Source organism: Quercus suber, unplaced genomic scaffold, assembly GCF_002906115.3.
Source record: "Quercus suber isolate HL8 unplaced genomic scaffold, Cork oak 2.0 scaffold_357, whole genome shotgun sequence".
Taxonomy (NCBI): Eukaryota; Viridiplantae; Streptophyta; class Magnoliopsida; order Fagales; family Fagaceae; genus Quercus; species Quercus suber.
The window spans coordinates 7,185-26,853 of NW_027069809.1; the positions used below are offsets into that span (position 1 = coordinate 7,185).

The 19,669-nt window shown below is 33.9% G+C and overlaps 3 protein-coding genes across 3 annotated transcripts; all 3 read right to left on the reverse strand.

Annotated features, from left to right (window-relative positions):
* Positions 1-365: 365 nt before the first annotated feature.
* On the reverse strand, positions 366-3,094 carry LOC111990922 (uncharacterized). Its single transcript, XM_024022687.2, has 2 exons — positions 2,558-3,094; positions 366-2,421 (listed from the first exon to the last, which is right to left on the reverse strand). Exon 2 carries the CDS (start codon positions 2,408-2,410, stop codon positions 785-787), a length of 1,626 nt encoding a protein of 541 aa, XP_023878455.1. The 5' UTR covers positions 2,411-2,421; positions 2,558-3,094; the 3' UTR covers positions 366-784.
* A 3,314-nt stretch (positions 3,095-6,408) lies between these two features.
* LOC111990920 (uncharacterized) lies at positions 6,409-10,040 on the reverse strand. Its single transcript, XM_024022684.2, has 3 exons — positions 9,256-10,040; positions 8,309-8,468; positions 6,409-8,180 (listed from the first exon to the last, which is right to left on the reverse strand). The coding sequence occupies exons 2-3, from the start codon at positions 8,460-8,462 to the stop codon at positions 6,715-6,717; spliced, it is 1,620 nt and encodes a 539-aa protein (XP_023878452.1). The 5' UTR covers positions 8,463-8,468; positions 9,256-10,040; the 3' UTR covers positions 6,409-6,714.
* A 3,657-nt stretch (positions 10,041-13,697) lies between these two features.
* On the reverse strand, positions 13,698-16,400 carry LOC111990917 (UDP-glucose 6-dehydrogenase 1). Its single transcript, XM_024022680.2, is given in 3 exon segments — positions 13,698-14,354; positions 14,357-15,424; positions 16,267-16,400. Coding segments are annotated over 2 exon segments (1,440 nt in total). The 5' UTR covers positions 15,405-15,424; positions 16,267-16,400; the 3' UTR covers positions 13,698-13,962.
* Between the last annotated feature and the right edge of the window lie 3,269 nt (positions 16,401-19,669).

The following is a 19,669-nucleotide window of genomic DNA, read 5'->3' on the forward strand; positions in this document are numbered from 1 at the left end:
ATTAGGAGCTTTACAGAAAATTAACATAGTATTATATGAATGTGAATAAACAGTATTTCGGCTTGGAACTTCAAAAGGAAACTTCCCTCCCAACCTTTAGAATGGAACTTTATCATAAGGCCCCCTCAAAAGCAGCTGGTCCTCGATTCTCTATTTTACTTAAGAAAGTGCTTCAACAGTGAATTTTGTTCAAGTAATCATATCTGCTGGGGACTGATATTAGAAAATTTTCAATGGTAACATTTGAAACCAAGACCTACCTCAACCCACCCCATCGAATATCACATTAGTCCATGTCCAAAGGCAACAAAATTTGATAAGACAAGCTTAATAAGAAAAATGTTGTGATTTTTACTCATCCAATGTAGCAAAGAGAGACAGCTTTATTCAGGGTCTCCACAGAGACAAAATTGGGACCAAAAATCACAGTTTAAAGCCACTAATTGAAGTAGTTTTCAGGGAAGATGTTATACTAAAGAAGAAATATAGAACTAATTTGGTGCACATATGGCAGTTTGCAAATGAAATAGACGAATGAACTTAAAAAGAAATGAAGAACTTCAAATGCAAGAAAAACTGCTGTGTACAGGCCAGGAGCAGCAGTGGAACATTTACCTCAACCGAACATTCTTGAATCTGAAGCAAAGTGAAAAAGGAAAAGAAATTGGCCAACTTGTCTGTACACCTGCATCTCTTGCATCTCATGGAGGTTTGATAAAAATAAATAAAAATATATAAATCAACGTTACCCACCAGCAACTCATTGTTTGTTTCTGCTTGCAACCTACCATGGCATGAACTGGGCATCATCCCCATTTGCCTCTTCATCAGTGGGAGCAGGAAGATTAAGATCAATTAGACCATGAAACTCAGGGAGCTCTTGCTTGAGGACCAAAGTTCTTTCTTCAGAACCTCCAATAAAATGGGACCTCTTGTGACCACCCAAAGCTTGGCCCGACCGGAAAACCCTGAAGCAGATTGGACATTCATGCCCCTTGCTTTTCCTTGGCCCCATTCTTTTCTTAGAATGGCCAGAGAAACTCTGACTAGTTGAGGTTTTCACACTGCAAGACTCAACATGTTTACTCTGAGGCTTTGGAACAGCAAGAGAACCAGTGCCTGTGCTATTTTCGCCGCTCTCATATATAGCCTCACAGTAGCCATTGCTCTTTGTATGGCTAGCTCTGTGTCCCCCGAGAGCCCTATGAGAGTGGAAGCTCATGTTACAATTCAAGCACTCATATTTGCCTCTCTTATGAGCATTCTTGCTACCTTTTACTTTGGAAGAATCATTTTTTATCTTCTTGTTGGAGCCCTCAGAAAATTCAGGATTGAAAGAATCATTTTTAGCTTTCATTCTTAAATCACACTCTGTACCAACTGGATCATATCCTTCATCATTGATCGACTCCTTCCTTAATTCAAAGCTTGAACTTTTACCTAATTCAGAATCCAAGCCCCCAATCCCAGATCCGTAATACACTTTAGGCTTCTTAAATCGATCACCCCAATAAGACCCATCAACAGAAACATCTGATTCAGCCTTTTTGGGTCCATTCCTAAAATACCCAGAATCAGAATTGTCAGAAAGACTAATCTCAGAAATTTTCAACTTCTTGTCTATTTGCTTCTTAAGCTTCACAATCTCATTAATGTTAGAGGCACAATCCCTACTATTCTTCATGGTAATTTTCATTTTCACATCAATAGAACATGATTTGGCCTCTAAAACCACTGAATTGTTATCCGAAGACTCTGCCAAAGAATTCAAACCATTTCTTTGACCAGAGTCCCTAGACAACATCATCAAACACATAGCCACCTCTTCCTGTTCTTGTTCAATCCCAGACACAGATGAAGAACCATTTGCCATAGTATAACCAGAAGGGTAAGCATCAACAGCCTTGTACCTCGTTCTTTTCGATCTCCTAAGCTGTGTTGGACCCGATGTCTCAGTGTCTGAATGACTATCCATCAATGAATTGTCCTCAAATTTGCTAATCAGCTTCTCTTTATCCGAGTGACAAGCCATGTGACCACAGAGAGCTTTCAAAGATTGAAAACCTTTGCCACATTCTTTACACACCCTTTCCCGCAATAAAGTAGCACTACTTGAATCCACAAACCTCCAAGTTTTCCTGGGGTTCTCTCTAAGACCATAACCAGAATCCAATCCATCAGCTTCAAACCCCGACAAATCTCTCTTGCTCCTCCTTCCACCATTCAAAGATTGAAACTTTACCACATTATTAGCATTAACATTACCATCAGCTTCCACTTCTACTTCGTCTTCTTCTTCAGCTGAATTCTTATTCATGTGGGTCCTGATGTGACCACCTAAGGCCTTCCCACACGAAAACCTCCTGTTGCAAAACTTGCACACAAACTTCTTTTGCTGATCTTCTTCCATTGATTTTATATCTGACCAGTAAAACCAAAAGATTGGCAAAAACAAAACCAGGAAACTATGTAAGTATTATTACCTCAAATCCACAAGAATGCTATTGCTACATTCCATGATCTTAAGCAAAAGAATAAGCAGTGAGAAGAAGCACACCCAGATCGAGAAGTTCAGCAACAGATCAGGAAGTTTCTTGCTTTTTCTCTGGTGGTGATGATAAGCAAAGAATCAGAAAGGGGTCAGATGTGACAGTTCGGTGAAGTACGAGAACCAAACCAAACAAAGGGGTCCCTTTAAATTCCATTTTCCATTATTCTCTCTCTCACTCTTTGAATGTTCAAAACAAATTTAATGGGGCTTTGAAAAGATAATTCAAAACTGGGTCTCGCTAATGATGGCGATGAAGAGGCCTATGAAGAACAATCAAAGCAAAACCATGACTCTTTCTCTTTCTCTCTCTCTCTTGTTTGTGTTGTAGTTGGAGGAGAATTCCATGCATGGAAGCAAAAGACTAAAAAAGGGAATAAAAGATAGGCAGCACGTGTACTCGGGTGAGAGACTCTAGCTGATAGGATTGAACGGTCAGGATTTGTGGGGGTGTTTTGAGGATCCCAAGGAAATAGGAGTACTAGATATGGCAAACTGAAACTGAAACATCCAAACTATGCCTTGGCTTTGTCTTGCTTGTAAGCTCACACAAAGTGAAGGGTCAGAATATAATAAGATTGATATCTCCAACCGTTTTTGTTTTTGAGCTCCCCCCTCTTCTGGTCCCCGTTGAAAATGATATTTATTTAGGCAGATGTTACTATACCTTGATCAATAAATGTAGAATGAATATAAAAAGACACAATGCATTCAGGGGAAAAAAAAAAATGAAGCATTCAAAGAAAAAAAATATATAATATATATATATATACACACAAAGACACAATTTTTTTTCCGCTACTATTGAGATTATATATTGTAATTGGAATAAAAATATTTTATTTCATCTTTTCGGGGAAACTTGAGTGTTAGGTTTTGAAAACCCTACTATACTATATGTCAATAAGATTGTCAGGGTGTCTCATGCGCAAGGAGTTAAATAATCTAAACAAAGGCTAATCATACCTGTCTACTTTCCATACTCCATTTTGTAATCTATCAATTACCAGTTATTTTCCTTTGAAAATAACCAAGGTATAAAATAGAGGGGGGAAAAAATCAAACGCATGACATACTACAATTGGTGAAGAATAAAGTACAATACTTAAAATGGAACGCATAATTTTAGTCCTTCTTATTGGTACTAATAAGTATTAGACCCATATGATAGATATTTCTCTTATCACACAACCCACTAATTGAATTATTATGGAAAAAAAAACAAAATTTTTTTCTTGGCATTATTCTATTTTGATTCTCCTTATTCAATTTCCCTTATTTGCATTTTCTAGAATGCGCCCCAACATTTTTCTTTTTACTTTGGGAACTAATATAATTGGTCCCATTAACAAAACTACTAACCACTTGGGCCAAACACAATCATAACAAGGAAAGCATAGTCAATGTACATAACAAAATATAACGATATTTTTATAATAACTTGTTTTGAATTGTGATAAGTCCAAGTGTAATTTAATTGAATTTATTTATAATGAGTTTATACTTCAATTTATTATGAAAATATTCTGAGATTTTGTTATATTCATAGAAGAACTCATAATAAGTAGTAGTAATAAGATCAACAAAGACTAAAGATTCACCTAAATAATGGATGAATGAATAGTATCATGAACTATTTGCATATATGGAGGTGGATATTAATCTTTAACATTTTCCCATTTTTTCCTTACATATTATCAATAATTGGAACAGATCTGGGAAATATGAATGAAACCATTTCAGTTGCCATAGCTGAAAAATTGGAGTAATACATTGAAACAGGACAGTCACTGTTGATGAAGGTCCTTCGAATTCTTTCATAGCTTTATCTTAATTGTGTTTTATATATCAAATTGAATTTCTGTAAAATATTTTATTGACAAGTTCATTTAAAGGATATGTAGTCACATGGCAAAAGGAAAAACGAAAAAGGAGTGAAGGCAATGTAAACTGCAAAGACTGGTTCATAGTTTGGCTATGAGGTAATAGATTCATTGGTTTCTCATTGGCTAGAGTGCTCAAGAATTAACAAAAAAAAAATGGACTTACCTTACCTTTTTTTATTAACAATGAGAATAACTTAGATCTCTAAATGTAGCTTGAGCTAATTGATCTCCTAATAAGTCTTTTGTTGAGTTTGGAAAGGGTGTCATAGTTCAGTGGCATGTGTGACTCTCCTCATGGGGAAAAGAGTTTGAGCATAATCCAAAGTGTCATCCCATGCTTACTTTAGAAAAAAAAGTACTTACTATTTGCACATTGTTGAGTTTAATTTTAGGTGTTTTCTGTTCAGTGTTTAGCATAATGCGCTTTCCTTGGTGGGATTCATTTTTCGTGTGATACTATGAACATAATTTGATTAAGAAGGTATAATAAATTGGGTGAAGAAATTTAATCTAGTTTTGGTATCATTTGGTAGCTTTCTTTTATGTTTTTTTAAGAAAGTATCTCTTATAATACATATACGAAGTTATCTATATACCAACCCAATAAATGAATGTCATGTGAATTAATTTTATAATCTTTTGTTAAAATTAATCCACTAACCTTCCATATGCTATTTACTTATTGAATTAAAGTATGAATGACTTGATACATTCTTATCCTGTTTGAAAAAAAAATTGGGAGAAATTACATTTTACCTCCCTAAATTATACTCTCAATTACACTTTGCACCCTAAACTTTTAGAATGCATAGTTTACATCCTAAACTATATCTCGTGTTATACTTTGCACCCTGCCATCAATTCTACCGTTATCTTGGATAGCACTACATGAAAAAACTTAATTGTCTCTCTTCTCAATCCCTTAAAAATAAAGAAGAAATTATAAAAGTTTGGTTTTTCATCCAACAAAATTAATAATAGGGTCCAAAGTGCAACACGTTATAGCTGAGGGTGATAATTGTACATTCTAAAAGTTTAGAGTGCAAAATGTAATTTGGGTTATAATTTAGGGTAACAAAATGTAATTACCCAAAAAATTGTTTGCTTTCTTCGTTCCCAATCTATAAACGCATAATTTTTTTTTTCTAGGTAAGTCTCATAAAAATACTTCTTTTTTCTTGTTCTTTCAGGTATGGCTGGTTAGCTTCAAGCGGTTTTTTATTTATTTATTTTTTGAGTAATTAACCAATTGTCTTTGTACTAGCTGACCAAAATGTGACAATTTAACTAATAAACTTAATCATAATTGAAGGCTTTGACTTTGAATAAGATATTCATTAAGCTATTATAATCAATTCATAGCGCATGATAGAGGGTGTGTTGATAAATGAAGATACCTGTTCGAACTTCGAACAATGCAGACACATTTCAAAGGCATAATGAGTGCCGGCTGAGCAGTGAACTCTGCCTCTATTTTGGTTTTTGTAACCGGTTCTTTTTTTTTTTTTTTAAATCTCAACAGGGAAGGCCTCGGATAGAGTGTGAAACCGCAGTCCACTTAAAGTTACTGTTGAAGCAGGCTTGAGCCATGACATTACTTTGCTAATTCAATTTAAAGAGCTTCAGAACTTAGAAGTTGGTAGGATGAGCAAGATTACACATTTCCTTTAAGCTTCAGAAGCTTAAAAAAAGGGGGGTAGAGATGCATTGAGGTTATATTAGTGTTGCATTCATTTGGCTATCCGGTTGCAATATAAAGTTGAGCCATATGAAGATTTAAACTGGCTGAGCACTATGATCGTCTTAAAGAAGCATGACTTATGTCCTATGTTTACCTCTGCATTTGTTCTGATGGTAAAAGTTTATGTAATGCTTGTGGCAGTTGATCACAGTACTCAGCCAATGATAGATATATGCGGTGGAATTGTGGTTAAAGTTACATAAATTTACAATGTGAAATTAGAGAGAGCTAAATTGGTTTCCGACCCCAATAAAATGGTGGGAACTGAATAAAATATTAAATATACAAGAGCATAGCAACTTACAAGAAGCATGTTTGCTCCAGAGCATTTTAATATGCTCACAAATATGAGATTTCCAAAGAATGTACACAAGGAAAATAGAAAAACAAAATATCCAAGGCTTTTAGAAGAACTGTTCTTGCATGACAGTTACAACTGCCAAAGCCTCAAAAATTTTGGCCCTTGCAAAAAAAACCCAGATAAGATATGTACAAAGAAATTCATACAACTACCTCAAAGAGCCACTAGTTGATGCCTTTTAGTCATCCCTCTTCTTGTTATCCAAAGTGCCTTCCCCAAAATCCTCTTTGATCATGTTCCATGGGGATAAAATATCAAAATTTTTTAAAGAAGTTGACGTACACCTGGCATCCCAAACTTTAGCATCACAGGGCTCGAGTAAATAGAATTGACCCACATCGCTACACCAATCAGCTTCACTGCGTTTTCCATGCTCACTATTAATGCCACGCGCCTGTAAAGCAGCTCCATTGTTAACAGAACCACAGGAGCTACTCATATTGGCTTGACAATCAAATGACAAGCATGAGTCATCTTGGGCATAGAGATCCTCCTGATCACTCCCAGGAGTATTATCCACATGCTGAACTAACTTGTCAAATTCTCTCTCATCATGCGATTTCAAAACTGGTGCTTCCGGCAAAATATCCACACCACCATCTTCTTCAAGGACATCTTCTCTACCATGTCCCTTGCCACCATCATCATTGCAGTCATCATCACCATCGTTATCATCATCATCATCATCACTACTACAATCATCTTCTTCAGAAGAATCTACCTGATTATCTTGATCAGCAAGAGAGATAATAGCAGAGTCTTCATCTTCTTCTGAATCCCCAACCTCATGGGAGCCTCTATTACTTCCATGCCATTCATCATCATCACTGTCTATGTCCAGAAAAGTAGATCTGTTCTGAGCAGCACGTCTCCAAAGCATGAACACATTGAAATAATAGCTTACAAGCTCCTTTTTGCTTCGAGAAGGAAACACCAATGACAGTTTCTTCCAAAAATTCCTACACAGGGATACAGGATTGGAGTAAACAACCTCATGAAAAATCTCCTCTTCTTCTTCAGTCCATTTGTGTGCCACCTCCTCTCCCATATCAGAAAACCCCAAATTCACAAACTTATCATGCCCAAGGGTTTTTCTTAGTTCTTCCCGAGCTTCATTGACATGCTGGCGAACACATCTAACAGAGCCAGAATCCAGACAGTCACAGGCTGTCCTGCCACATCCAGCATAGTAGCCCTTGTCTGTTGACATATCAGGCAATGGGATAACACAAGTTCCCATCAGCTTCTCCTCACTGCTGCCACCATCACTAGGGCTGGAATTACAATTTTCTGTCAGATCTAACTTCTTATTATTTATATGCTCACCCCACAATGGAATATTGGCTTGATGATCTGCACCAAGAGGAACTTGTTTTCTAGGATAACGATCCAAGTAAGAAGATGAGACATCCTCAAATGGAACTAATGTTCTCCTTGGGAAATCTACTTCGAAATATTCTGGAGAAAGATATGAGTAGGCTGATGCCCCAGACCCATCATCTTCTTCATTAGAACTGAGGGAGAACGATGACAAGGGTTCATTGGTCTCAAGATACTTGTCACCTAAATTTGAAACTTCAGTAACAGTGTCTTTTCCAAGCTCCTCATGCCACTGAAATTTATGAAAGCCATCCACAACCTCACCTGTTTCATGCAGAATATATTGAACATCAACAAACATTTTGCAAATAAAGATGGTTCAGTCTGGTTGATGGCACATGATAACAGCTTTGCCAGTGCAAGCTAAAAGATTACAAATCGCCTATTTTTACCTGAAGAAATAGGTTCTTGTGAGGCATTGTAGGCATTGTTACAAGGAACAAGTTCAGTAAATGGAGTCCGTGTATTTCTATAATCAGGCTTCCTTGGGTGCTTACAAGGAAGCTCTGGGAACTCCTCATCATCAAAAGACCTTTTAAATCCCATGTTAACCTGAAAGAAGAACAACTAAGAGTTAAATTTGAAGGTGCAAAACAATCAAGAAGATCATTCAAATGTATCTGATGTGTGTGTGTGTGTGTGCATGTGTATCTATTTGCATATGTATATATAAAACCTCAAAATTAATGAAGCACAGAGCCGCATATAATTTTCTGTTAAAGCCTACATACATACATAAGAAGGGAAAAAAAATGTTCCTAAAATGATAACAATAAGTTATTATTGTAGATAAGATACTATTACATGTCTTACAGTTTCTACACACATGGAAAAAACCAATAATAATAAGCAAATTGATTTACCCATTTCAGTTTTTAAAGGTTTCAATAGGTAGTCCTTTATTCAAATAGTAAGTGAGCTACCTACAAGAGAACAATTGTAGTGGGTTCCTTTTTCTTTTTTCTTACAACAGGTGGGGGAGTTGGGACACAAATGCGAGTTCTATACACGGAGAGAATTGAGCAATACAACTATGCCACAGAGTTATTGGCTGTAGTGAGTTCTAATTAATTCAACTGATAAACTACCTTATGGGTTGGGATCAAATCCCAAATACATTAAAATGTCCTATTGGTGTCTTATGCTGACAATAAAAAATAATGATCATGGAATGGAAGTTCAAATTCAATCATATCTATTAAAAATAGCTAGCAATGGAATCCAACATGTAAAAATCCTAATATAAATAAATAAATTAAATACTAAAAAACTGACATTTATAAGTAAACATACGATTATCAATGCAGTAACAATCATAACAACATTATTTCCTATTTACCTCTCAAATTCCTTGAATTCAAATTTCGAAGGACCACAAAAGAGGAAAGAGAAGACAGGAAGATCAAAATCAAAACCCTAGAAGCCTTAATTCCGATGAAATATTCACTGAATCACACGCCAAAGACCATATCCCTACAAGGCTATACGTATCCCCAATTTAATTTCACCAAATAGAAAACCCCCAAATTTTTCTGAAACCCTAACCCTAGACGAAGCAATTACGAACCCGAATCGCCTATCAAAACCCCAAATCGAGGATAAAAACTAGCACGAAACAATCAAGCACCGGAAAAGCAATCAAACACCTCTTGAAATTTAGAGAAAACAAGAACAAACCCTAACCGAACGATTCGAAACCCTAGAAAATTCAAACCGGGAGAGAAAATCTACAAAATTAGAACCGAATTAGAGAGGGGAATTGAACGAAAACCGAAATTATACAAGAAAAGACAAAGCTTTAGAGGATTCGAAGGGTCTGAGGGACCGAATCGAAACCCTAACCCTAGAATTGGGTAAAATCAACGGGTGGAGACGATTTGGGGATCAATCGCTAGAGGATTGAAAGAATTAAACAGATTAGGGATTTGATTCGAAGATTATTGAGGTTAAATCAGGGGAAAACCAGAGCTAGATCTAGAGGAGAATCGAAAGGAGTTAGCGATAGATCGATGTTGAAGAAAAACGAAGAATATTTACGGAAACGTGTATTTTTTTTGTTTGTTCGTACACGGGACGGTTCGAATTCGAAGTATTTGAGAAAACCGGGTTTAGTTCATATACCCGATAGCACTCACTGGCCAGGCCACTATATAATAGACAAAACCGGCCTCCTTTCGAAATTACCATGAAGTCCTCATTTACCTAGCTTCTTCTTCTTTTTTCTTTTTTATTTATTTTTTTAAAATTAAAAAAATTAAGAATAAACAAATCCTTCAAATAATTAAATAACTGATAATCGAGGATTATCCACTCACACATCAAAGCTATAATTGAGGATATTCTTAATATATTTTGTAAATGCAGTTTTTGTTTAGGATCTATTTATTTAGCTAGAATTGAAAATTTTTTGTAAAAAGTATTGTAAACAAAGTTAAAAACTAGCTGAAATAATATTGTTGGATCTATGAATGGTACTAAAAAATGCAATACGACCTATGAATAGTAAACAAATAAGCTGAATAGTAACAAAAATAAGCTGAATAGTAAAAAAAACTAGATTTTTTCAGCGAATGCTAAATGCAATCATAGATTTTTCTTTTGTGTATAAACAGAGTAGTGTGACTTTCCATCTTTTAGCTCAGTGGACTACCCTTTTGTTCTAGACTAAGCTAATTCTCATCTCCTTCTCATATTAGTCATACTTAATCTATATAATATAGAATATAGTAATTTTTGTGGCATAAAACTCACTTTTTTGAGATTCGGAAAAAGTGGTTGGTAGACAATTGTATTCTTAATTTCTACATAAGTTAATTTTCAAAATCAAACACTGTATTTTTATTAATTAATTATATATGATTTTCAATTAACAGTGTATCACAAACATGCTTTTTTACAAACTAAGCTAATTTTCCATTTTAACCTGTTCAAATCCAATGAATATGATGACGTATTTTCTTTCACTTTTTGATTAATTAAGTCATTCTTAAGTATGTAAACAAGCCGAATTTTGTCGAGTAATGAATGTTTGAATTTGGTTCGACAACAAAAGTAAAATGTTCAAATTCGAGTCAAGTTCAAATCAAGCATATAAATAACGCTCAAACTTAATCTTGTCAAAAAGTTTAAAAGCTTGAGCTCGACTTGACTCAACTTGATTTATTAGTCAAGCTAAGCGCGAGCTCATTGTCAAACTTATTTTAAGGTTGAAATCCAACATAAATATATTACCAAGCCCATATCAAACTTATTATCAAGCCTATTTGATTTGGAAAAGTGGTCCAAACTTCCAATTAATTAAAGTCTTTTTTTTTCTTTTTTTTTTTAATGAGAATTAATTAAAGTCTTAGTTAAATATGTGTTTATTTATCAAGCTTATTACTAAGCCCATAAAAAAGCTTAGCATCAGCTTGTTTTGTATTGAGCGCCAATATTTATAAGCCTATTCATGAACCTTTTTTTTTTTTGGGCTAGACTTGTTTATTAAACAAGCATATGAGTTTTGAACACACAACCTTACTCTCTTTTTTTTACTCACACACTTAGGTTGAGAAAGCTTGAGTTAAAGAAGGAGATTAAGGAGCAAAGCACATTGGAACCTTTCCCCCCCCCCCCCCCCCCAATTTTCTTTTTTAAAATTTTTCTATTAATAGATGGGGCAAAATGATTTTTAACCGGAAGTCTCATGCATGGTTAAAATTGATTACACCTCATACTTTTAGAAGAAAGAGAATTTCACTAAACTTTAAAACAGAAGCTAAGTTTAACACAGCCCATTGTTTGGTAGAACACAGCCCATTGTTTGTTTTCAACTTTGCCGCAGTCTAAAATTGACTAGCAATTTTGTCCAAAACCCAGTCTCGTGCGAAACATTGACCTTCTAGAAGGCCTCGCTGTTCCCACAAATGCACAGTACAACATATCAACATTTTAATGCCTCTTTTTTTTTTTTTTTCCTTTTTTTTCCTTTTTTTTTTTTTAATATTACTGCTCTTTTACTCACTTCCAGCAAATCAACAAATCAATTAAAAGATACCCAAATAATTGAAAAGGCTTAGTTTGTTGTCTATTGAGTTGTAAAGTTGCAACATAGATTACTAACACTGACTAGACATCAGAGAGAATAATTAAATCTTTCAAATTGAGATTTCAAAGTACTTTCTCATATTAACAATACTTCAGAACAGAGAGTTCTTCCCTATCTTTGGACTAACAATAACTGGGTTTCAGTGTTCCAAATTCCACTAGTTGAAGAAGCAAATGAGTTTGAACTGTTGATGAGGAAAACACTAATTTGGGCATGACAACGTAAACAAAATTCCTTCATGTGTCAATATAAAAATAAAGTATGTCAATCTGAAGTCTAAAATGCTACTTAACTTTAAATAAATCGCAATTTTCCTGACCAGTCAATTAGGCATGGTAAAACATAAATACAATTTCTTAAGTATTATACCGTAAGTTACCCAATTAAAATCAATCATGTGACCTTGGAAGATGTAACTATACACATAGAAGTAAAATTAGCTAAAAACAATAAGCTAGTTGTTCTACATTGGCTAATAAGTCATGTATGGTTGAATTTAATTGAAGAATCTAAGGTAATCTTTAAATGATTAATATCTAAGTTTTATCCAGTATTTTAATTCGTGGCATTAATGGTGCCATTTCTCGAAGTCCTACCAGGGACTAGGCCAACATGAAAAGTGCCAATCCTCTAGCAATCACCAGTAGGAGAGGAGATCCAAGAAGGGTTCATGCATAGTTAACTTATCAGAGGGAATTTCCAACAAAACTCTTTAGTTAGGGCAGCCACCTCTTCTTCTTCTTGGTTTTTTTTTTTTTTTAATATTCTATTCATGAACATTAAACAGATGAAGGAAACAAGAAGAATTCACATAGAACTGAAGAGTCTGGAGCAGTAGCCAGAGGTAGATACCTGGTGGCAAACTTCAGTTCTTCACCAACTCCTGAGGAAGACAAGTTACCCAATTTCTTGCTAGTGCTCACACAGAAAGGGACAGTTTGTGTTTGTTTGCTTGGTTTGGTGTTATTATTATTATTATTTTTCCTGTTTCTGTATGTGGATTGTACATTAATACAACTCGCCCACTTGACTGGTTTCAGTAAACAGCAAGTAGGTAGGGTGACGGGTCAACTCCTGAGGCCTCAAAAAACATACATCCCATATGTAATTTTATTCGGGGGCTTAGCTCATTTCATATTCTAGAAGTTCCAACCAAGCAATCAGTGATGGTGTTGCATTTCCTGAAAATCTCCCATCTTCCCCCTAATGGACAAATTAATGCTCCATCTGTGTTAACAGAAAATATTAGAAAGCTGACTTGTTTTGTGGTGTTTTTTTTATTTAACCTTAAAAATTGGATAGAGAGAGTACGGTAGTGCAAGAGTAGTCAACAATTAACCTTAAAAATGAGCTAGAAAGCACTTCCACTCTACTGGATATTTTGTCCGTCGAAAAAACATTTCTGTTTACTTGCATTTTCCGTCTTACCAAGCACCAGAAAATGCAGAAAAAGTTTTCATAAAAACGTCCTGAAAATTCTCTAGGTAACTCAACTACTTGAGTAAAAGTATCGTCTTTGGAACTTTGCTCATAGAAAGGGGGTTTCTTTTTTTTGTGGGGGGGGGGGGGGGTGGGGGGCGTGTCTACTGTATTTGAAGGAAAAGAAAAGCAGATGAGACTTATTGAGTGAAACTACTTAACTAGCACACACAAGAATTTAAATAGATGATATTCAAAAGAGAATTACCATCATATCAGCTAAAATAGGTAGAATGGTATTAAAAAATCCTGAGTTGTGGATTATTACATTATATCAAATAAAGAACATATTCCAATTTTCTATTAGCTAAAGACAGATTCGAAGACTACAGGGTCTTAGAGTCCATCAAGGATAAAACAGAAGGAAGAGAACATAAAACTCAACTCTAGAAAAAGGTAAAATTTGGTAGGACGATGGATCCTCTCTCACAAATTAATTCCCTGCTCACCACAAGCCAACAGAAATTATGCTTCTCATTTTTATGCCACAGCAGGCATGTCCTTCAGCCATGGGTCCAGTGGCTTACCAATGGAGTAAACGATAAACCCAATTTCCCTCAGCTTCTCCACATCCACAATATTCCGGCCATCAAACACAAATGCAGGCTTCTGCATATTATCAAAAATCTTCTGGTAATCAAGCGTCTTAAACTCATCCCACTCAGTCATAATGCAGATACCATGAGCATCCTTAGTTGCCTCGTAAGCGTCCCAAACGACACTGACTTCCTTGACGGAAGTAGGGCTCAGTGGCTGAAGATGAACTGGATGGTCCCAATCAAACTTCTTCATTGCAAGATCCCTCTGGATCTGATCCCCAGTCACCTGTGGGTCGTATATGCTCAATTTAGCTTTGTCCCCAACAGCCCTTTACACACATCAATAGCTGGGGTCTCCCTGGTATCACCAGTGTCCTTCTTGAAAGCAAAGCCCAGAATAGCAATCTTCTTACCGGAGACTGTGTTGAACATTGAGGCAACCACGCGGTTCACAAACCTTGTCTTCTGGTAGTCATTCACCTTAATAACCTGTTTCCAGTAATTTGCTACATCAGGAAGGCCATTGCACTCACAGATATAGACCAAGTTCAAGATGTCCTTCTGGAAGCAAGACCCACCAAAACCAACACTAGCATTTAAGAACTTGGGACCAATTCTTGTGTCCTTGCCAACAGCATGGGACACTTGGGTGACATCTGCACCGGTGGCCTCACAAAGTGCTGACATGGCATTCACAGAAGAGATCCTCTGTGCCAAGAAGGCATTGGCAGCAAGTTTAGAAAGCTCAGCAGACCAAAGATTAGTGCAAATTATACGATCCACAGGGACCCAATGGGCATAAACATCTTTCAATGCTTTTATCGCCTTTTGCCCATCTGGGGTCTCCCTACCTCCAATGAGGACCCTATCAGGATTGAAAAGGTCTTTAATTGCAGTTCCCTCAGCAAGAAATTCTGGGTTGGAAAGGATTTGGAAGTTGATCTTCTTGCTATTGTGGGTCAGGATCTTTTCTATTGCCTCAGCTGTTTTCACTGGGACTGTTGATTTCTCAACCACAATTTTGTCAGATTTTGATACATCAGCAATCATTCGAGCAGCGCTCTCCCAATAGGTCAGATCAGCTGCTTTGCCAGCTCCAAGACCCTGGGTCTTGGTAGGGGTGTTAACTGAAACAAAGACTATATCAGCCTCGAAAACATGTTTCTCCACATCAGTGGAGAAGAAAAGGTTTTTTCCTCTGCACTGCTTCACTACTTCATCAAGGCCAGGCTCGTAGATGGGAAGAGTATCACTGTTCCAGGCATTAATTCGTGATACTGATATATCAACCACGGCTACTTCAATTGCAGGGCACTTAAGTGCAATCACAGCCATGGTAGGCCCACCGACATACCCAGCTCCAATGCAGCAAATCTTCACCATTTTTGTTTGTTTTCAACAGCCTACAACAACAACCAAGTCTTAAGTCCCAAAAATTTTGGATTCAGATATGGATCCTCAACAGACCCATGAATGATACCTAAAAGATAAGACATTTCTAAGCACTTGAAGTCTGAAGCGACTATCACTCCTATACTTGACCATAAAATCAGGGGTAGATTTTACGAGAACAAAAACCATCCAAACAGATAACCAATCATTCCCAAACAATCTTTAATCATAAAAGTTCAACTTTTTTAAAGCTTCCTTTTTCAAGGTACAGTTTTTAAAACAAAATCATTTTCAAAAAGCTGAAAATAAGCTGTATCAAACGGGAACCATATATACACCAAAATTCATGATCAGTTCAAGAGTGATATCACATTACTCATTAAAATGAGAGTCAATTCTGCATTTTATAATGATAAAATTGAAACTGAAATCGACTCATACACAGAGAAATCAGATCTATGGACTCCAGAGTGGATAGCACTATAAAAGTTGAAGATCCAGAACTTCAAGTAGATGCAAATGAGATTACAGTATTATACACATGCAATTGAAATGCAAAGGCTCATTTCATATGATTTGGGTCTCTCATAGCTCAAAAAATGACATGACACAAAATAAAAAATCCCAATAAGCAGATTCAGCTATCAGATCTACACTAAAAACATGACAAGACCAGCAGATCTGTCCATAAACAAACAGTTCAACCCACCAAAACATAAAAACAAAACAAACCCACAAACAAAAATGCATAATTTAAGCATTTGACAAAGAAACTGAAAGCATAATTCATAACCCACATCAGCTAAACAAAAATAGAGCAAAACCCAATTGAGTATAGGGAAAAATGGATTACCTTTTCTAATGATCACTGGATTTTGTGCAAAGAAAAAGAGAAGATCTGATGATGCAGAAGAAAAATGAAGTAAAGAAAACTCTTTCTTCTGCAGAAGACTGAGGAAAATGGAAGACCTTGCCTTCCATATATATACCCCATCAAGGTGTTTGTTTCTTAAAAAATTTAAAAAATAAAAAATAAAAACACACTACCGTTTCTTTAGATTTTAGACCATTCTGTTCAACACGTTTTCAATTTTGCCACTCACCAATCATGATCCTACAACTAACCACCAACTAGTTGATTTTTAGTTTAGAATAACAATTTTTTTAAATTATTTTTAAAATACTTGTAAATGAAAATCATAACGGTCATTTCCCAGTTCATGGTGAAAATATATTGAATAAATTTTAAATCTTACATAATTTTAGTATGTTATTTAAAAATACATAATTCTAAATAGGGAAGGATAATTGATTTTTTATTTTTTTTTAAGGTGAGGAGGGATAATTGATTGGTGTGATATTCTTTAGAATTTTCTTTTTCTTTTTTAATACAAAATAGAATTTTTATTTTAGCTCAATCTAAATAAAGAATTCTTAACATGTAACAATTATTTTATGCATGTGATATATGTATTTATCACATATATCAGTCGTATGAAATACTTTATTCTTTATTCTAAAAAAAAAATTATTCTTAATATTATGAAAAATTCTACCTTTGTTCACATTTTTATATATGCATCATATTTACATAAATCTCTTTCTAATAGAAGTCACTTCATACTTAGTTTTTTTCATTTTTTTTTTGGATAAACCACTTCATACTTGGTTAATGTTAATCGTTAACACAAGGTATTGCTTTATTTAATATATATTTCATAATAAGAATAAGATTTAAGTACAGTACTTAGGTGTTGTTCCTTAAATTTTCTTTTAAGATTTTGCCATGTAAATTTTTTCTCATAAAATAAAAGTATATTTATTAATTAAGTAGACACATGGCTGAATTTTAAGATGAGAACCTAAGGAACAACACCTAAAATACTGCATTTAAGTTTTATCCTTCATAATAATAAATGAATGGTTAAAATCATAAAGGTATTAGACTAAAAATAAACAATAATAATAATAAATGTGTGTTGTAACGCTGAATGGCCATAATATTACATATAATCATACTCATTCTATTATAAAAACGAGTTAAATGAATTTTATCACATCACTGACACTTTTTTTTTTCTTTAAGGAGAGACATTACTAACACTTAAATTAAGAAATATTGTATTTTGAAAGAGATATTCACATTACTAACACTGTATCGTATTGACCTCAAAAATTACGAACACTGTTTTTTTAGAATCTACATTACTAACACTTTTTTTTTTTGTTAAGAAACTGCATTACTAACACTTAAATTAAGGAACATTAACTCATATTTTATTAAAAGAAATGCTACATTCACAAGATTAATCTTTACAACATTTTCAAAACAAATTATAAGTGTCCAGTTGTTATAAGCAGTTATTGGCGGGCAAGAAAGCAATTTTAGTGATAGGTTCAAATTAAAAACCTAGAACAATCTGTTATCTAGAATTTGTTATAAAAATATTGTAGATGTAATACTTCTTCTTTTTTAATAATAGTTTAAACTTTTCATGGTATGACAATATTCAATTCACTCATTTCATAATGAATAAATAGGATTCTAACTTTTAAAGACCAAATTTCTTTAAAAACTCAGGAAGACCTTAATGGGTGATGAAATACACAATTTTGCATAATCTGTAAAAGTCTAAAATGTTTGACTACTTTTCTTAGTTTATTTAAGAGGTTTAGCTTTTAAAGCCTTGCTCTTATATATATATATATATATATAGTTTGTTTGGATGGAGAACCTTATATGTGAAAATAGTTTTTCACATTTTTTAATACTTGGTAATATCATTTAAAAAAAAAAAGATCAAAGTAAAATTATCTATTGACTTTCTTTACTTAACTTGGCCTAAGATAAAGTTGATTTTTGATAAAATTTTATGGAAAGCATCTCTATCTCACATCAAACTAAATAAATGAAGTTAAGATATAGATTTCTAATTTATTTTAAGGTGACAACCAAACATAAAAAAAAAAATGATATAATTTTTTAGAAAATATTTTTTTAAATAATTCATTTAAAAAAATGTTAATGTCAAAATAAATGAAGTGTAAGTCTTGACTAATTTATTTTTCTAAGTAAAAAAAAAAAAAAAAAAACGAAATCACATAAAAGTGTTTTACCATGCCTAGCTTATTTTTCTATATACAACTTTCTTTTTTGTTATGAAAATGATTCACTTGTTTCTTTTTCATTTCTAATCTTTATTTTTTATTTTTTGGAGAATATTTTCATTTCTAATCTAAGGGTGAAAGAAATAGAAAAATACTAATGCCAAAACTATAGTATTTTACCAACCAAGAGATTATAATAATAGTGCACCGACAAAACACTTTTCTGAAATGCAAAGCAACTCAAACATAAATACATATAAAAAATAAAAAAGTTTTCTGGATTTCCCCTAAAATGTCAATGTTTATTTTAAATATTAATCATGAAAAAGTGTAGAGAAAACTTTAAAGGGCAGAAAAGTTGCTCTGGTCCACATGGACAGAGGGATTGAGTGAGATGAAAGCCATAACAAAATAGAAAATAGTATATGCACCATATTTTAGAGAATTTAAATTGGAATAAATTGAGTTCATACTATACTTTATAGATATTATTTTGGTCTTTGGGAGACGTGTTAGACACTACAAGTTCATTACCACTAATAAATTGATTAAAAAGGAGGCTTTAAATTTAAAGGCCCACTTGTGTCCTTACCCACATAATCTCAACAGTTGAAAGAATTTCTGACTTTTTGCACAAAATTTTTGAGTAATTTTAGGACAATAAATTATTTTACAATATTTTTGTCATGTGACAAATCGTAAGTGTTTAGTCATTACTTATACATAAGCTTATTATTTTTTCTCACCAATCATACTTTGTTATATCACAATTATAATAATAAATTGTGAAAATTTTTTGTGGTTTTAGACTTTTCTGAAATTTTATTCTTAATGAATAATTCTTACTTTACATAAATGGGTAACATGATAACCCGTAAATATTGTTTATTTTTATTATATTATATATATATATATATATTTGGTAGAATATTATTATATTACTTATGCATACTATACTTAATTTGATTTAAACTAGCAATTTTATCATTCCATCCCATGAAAACAAAAAAAAAAAAAAAAATCATTCCATCCCATAACAGCATTGATGATTTGTCATTACATCATTTTTTTTTTTTCTTTCTGTTTTCATGACAACCAAACTTTTTTTTTTTTGGAGAAATAACCAAACTATCTTTAAATACTTAATA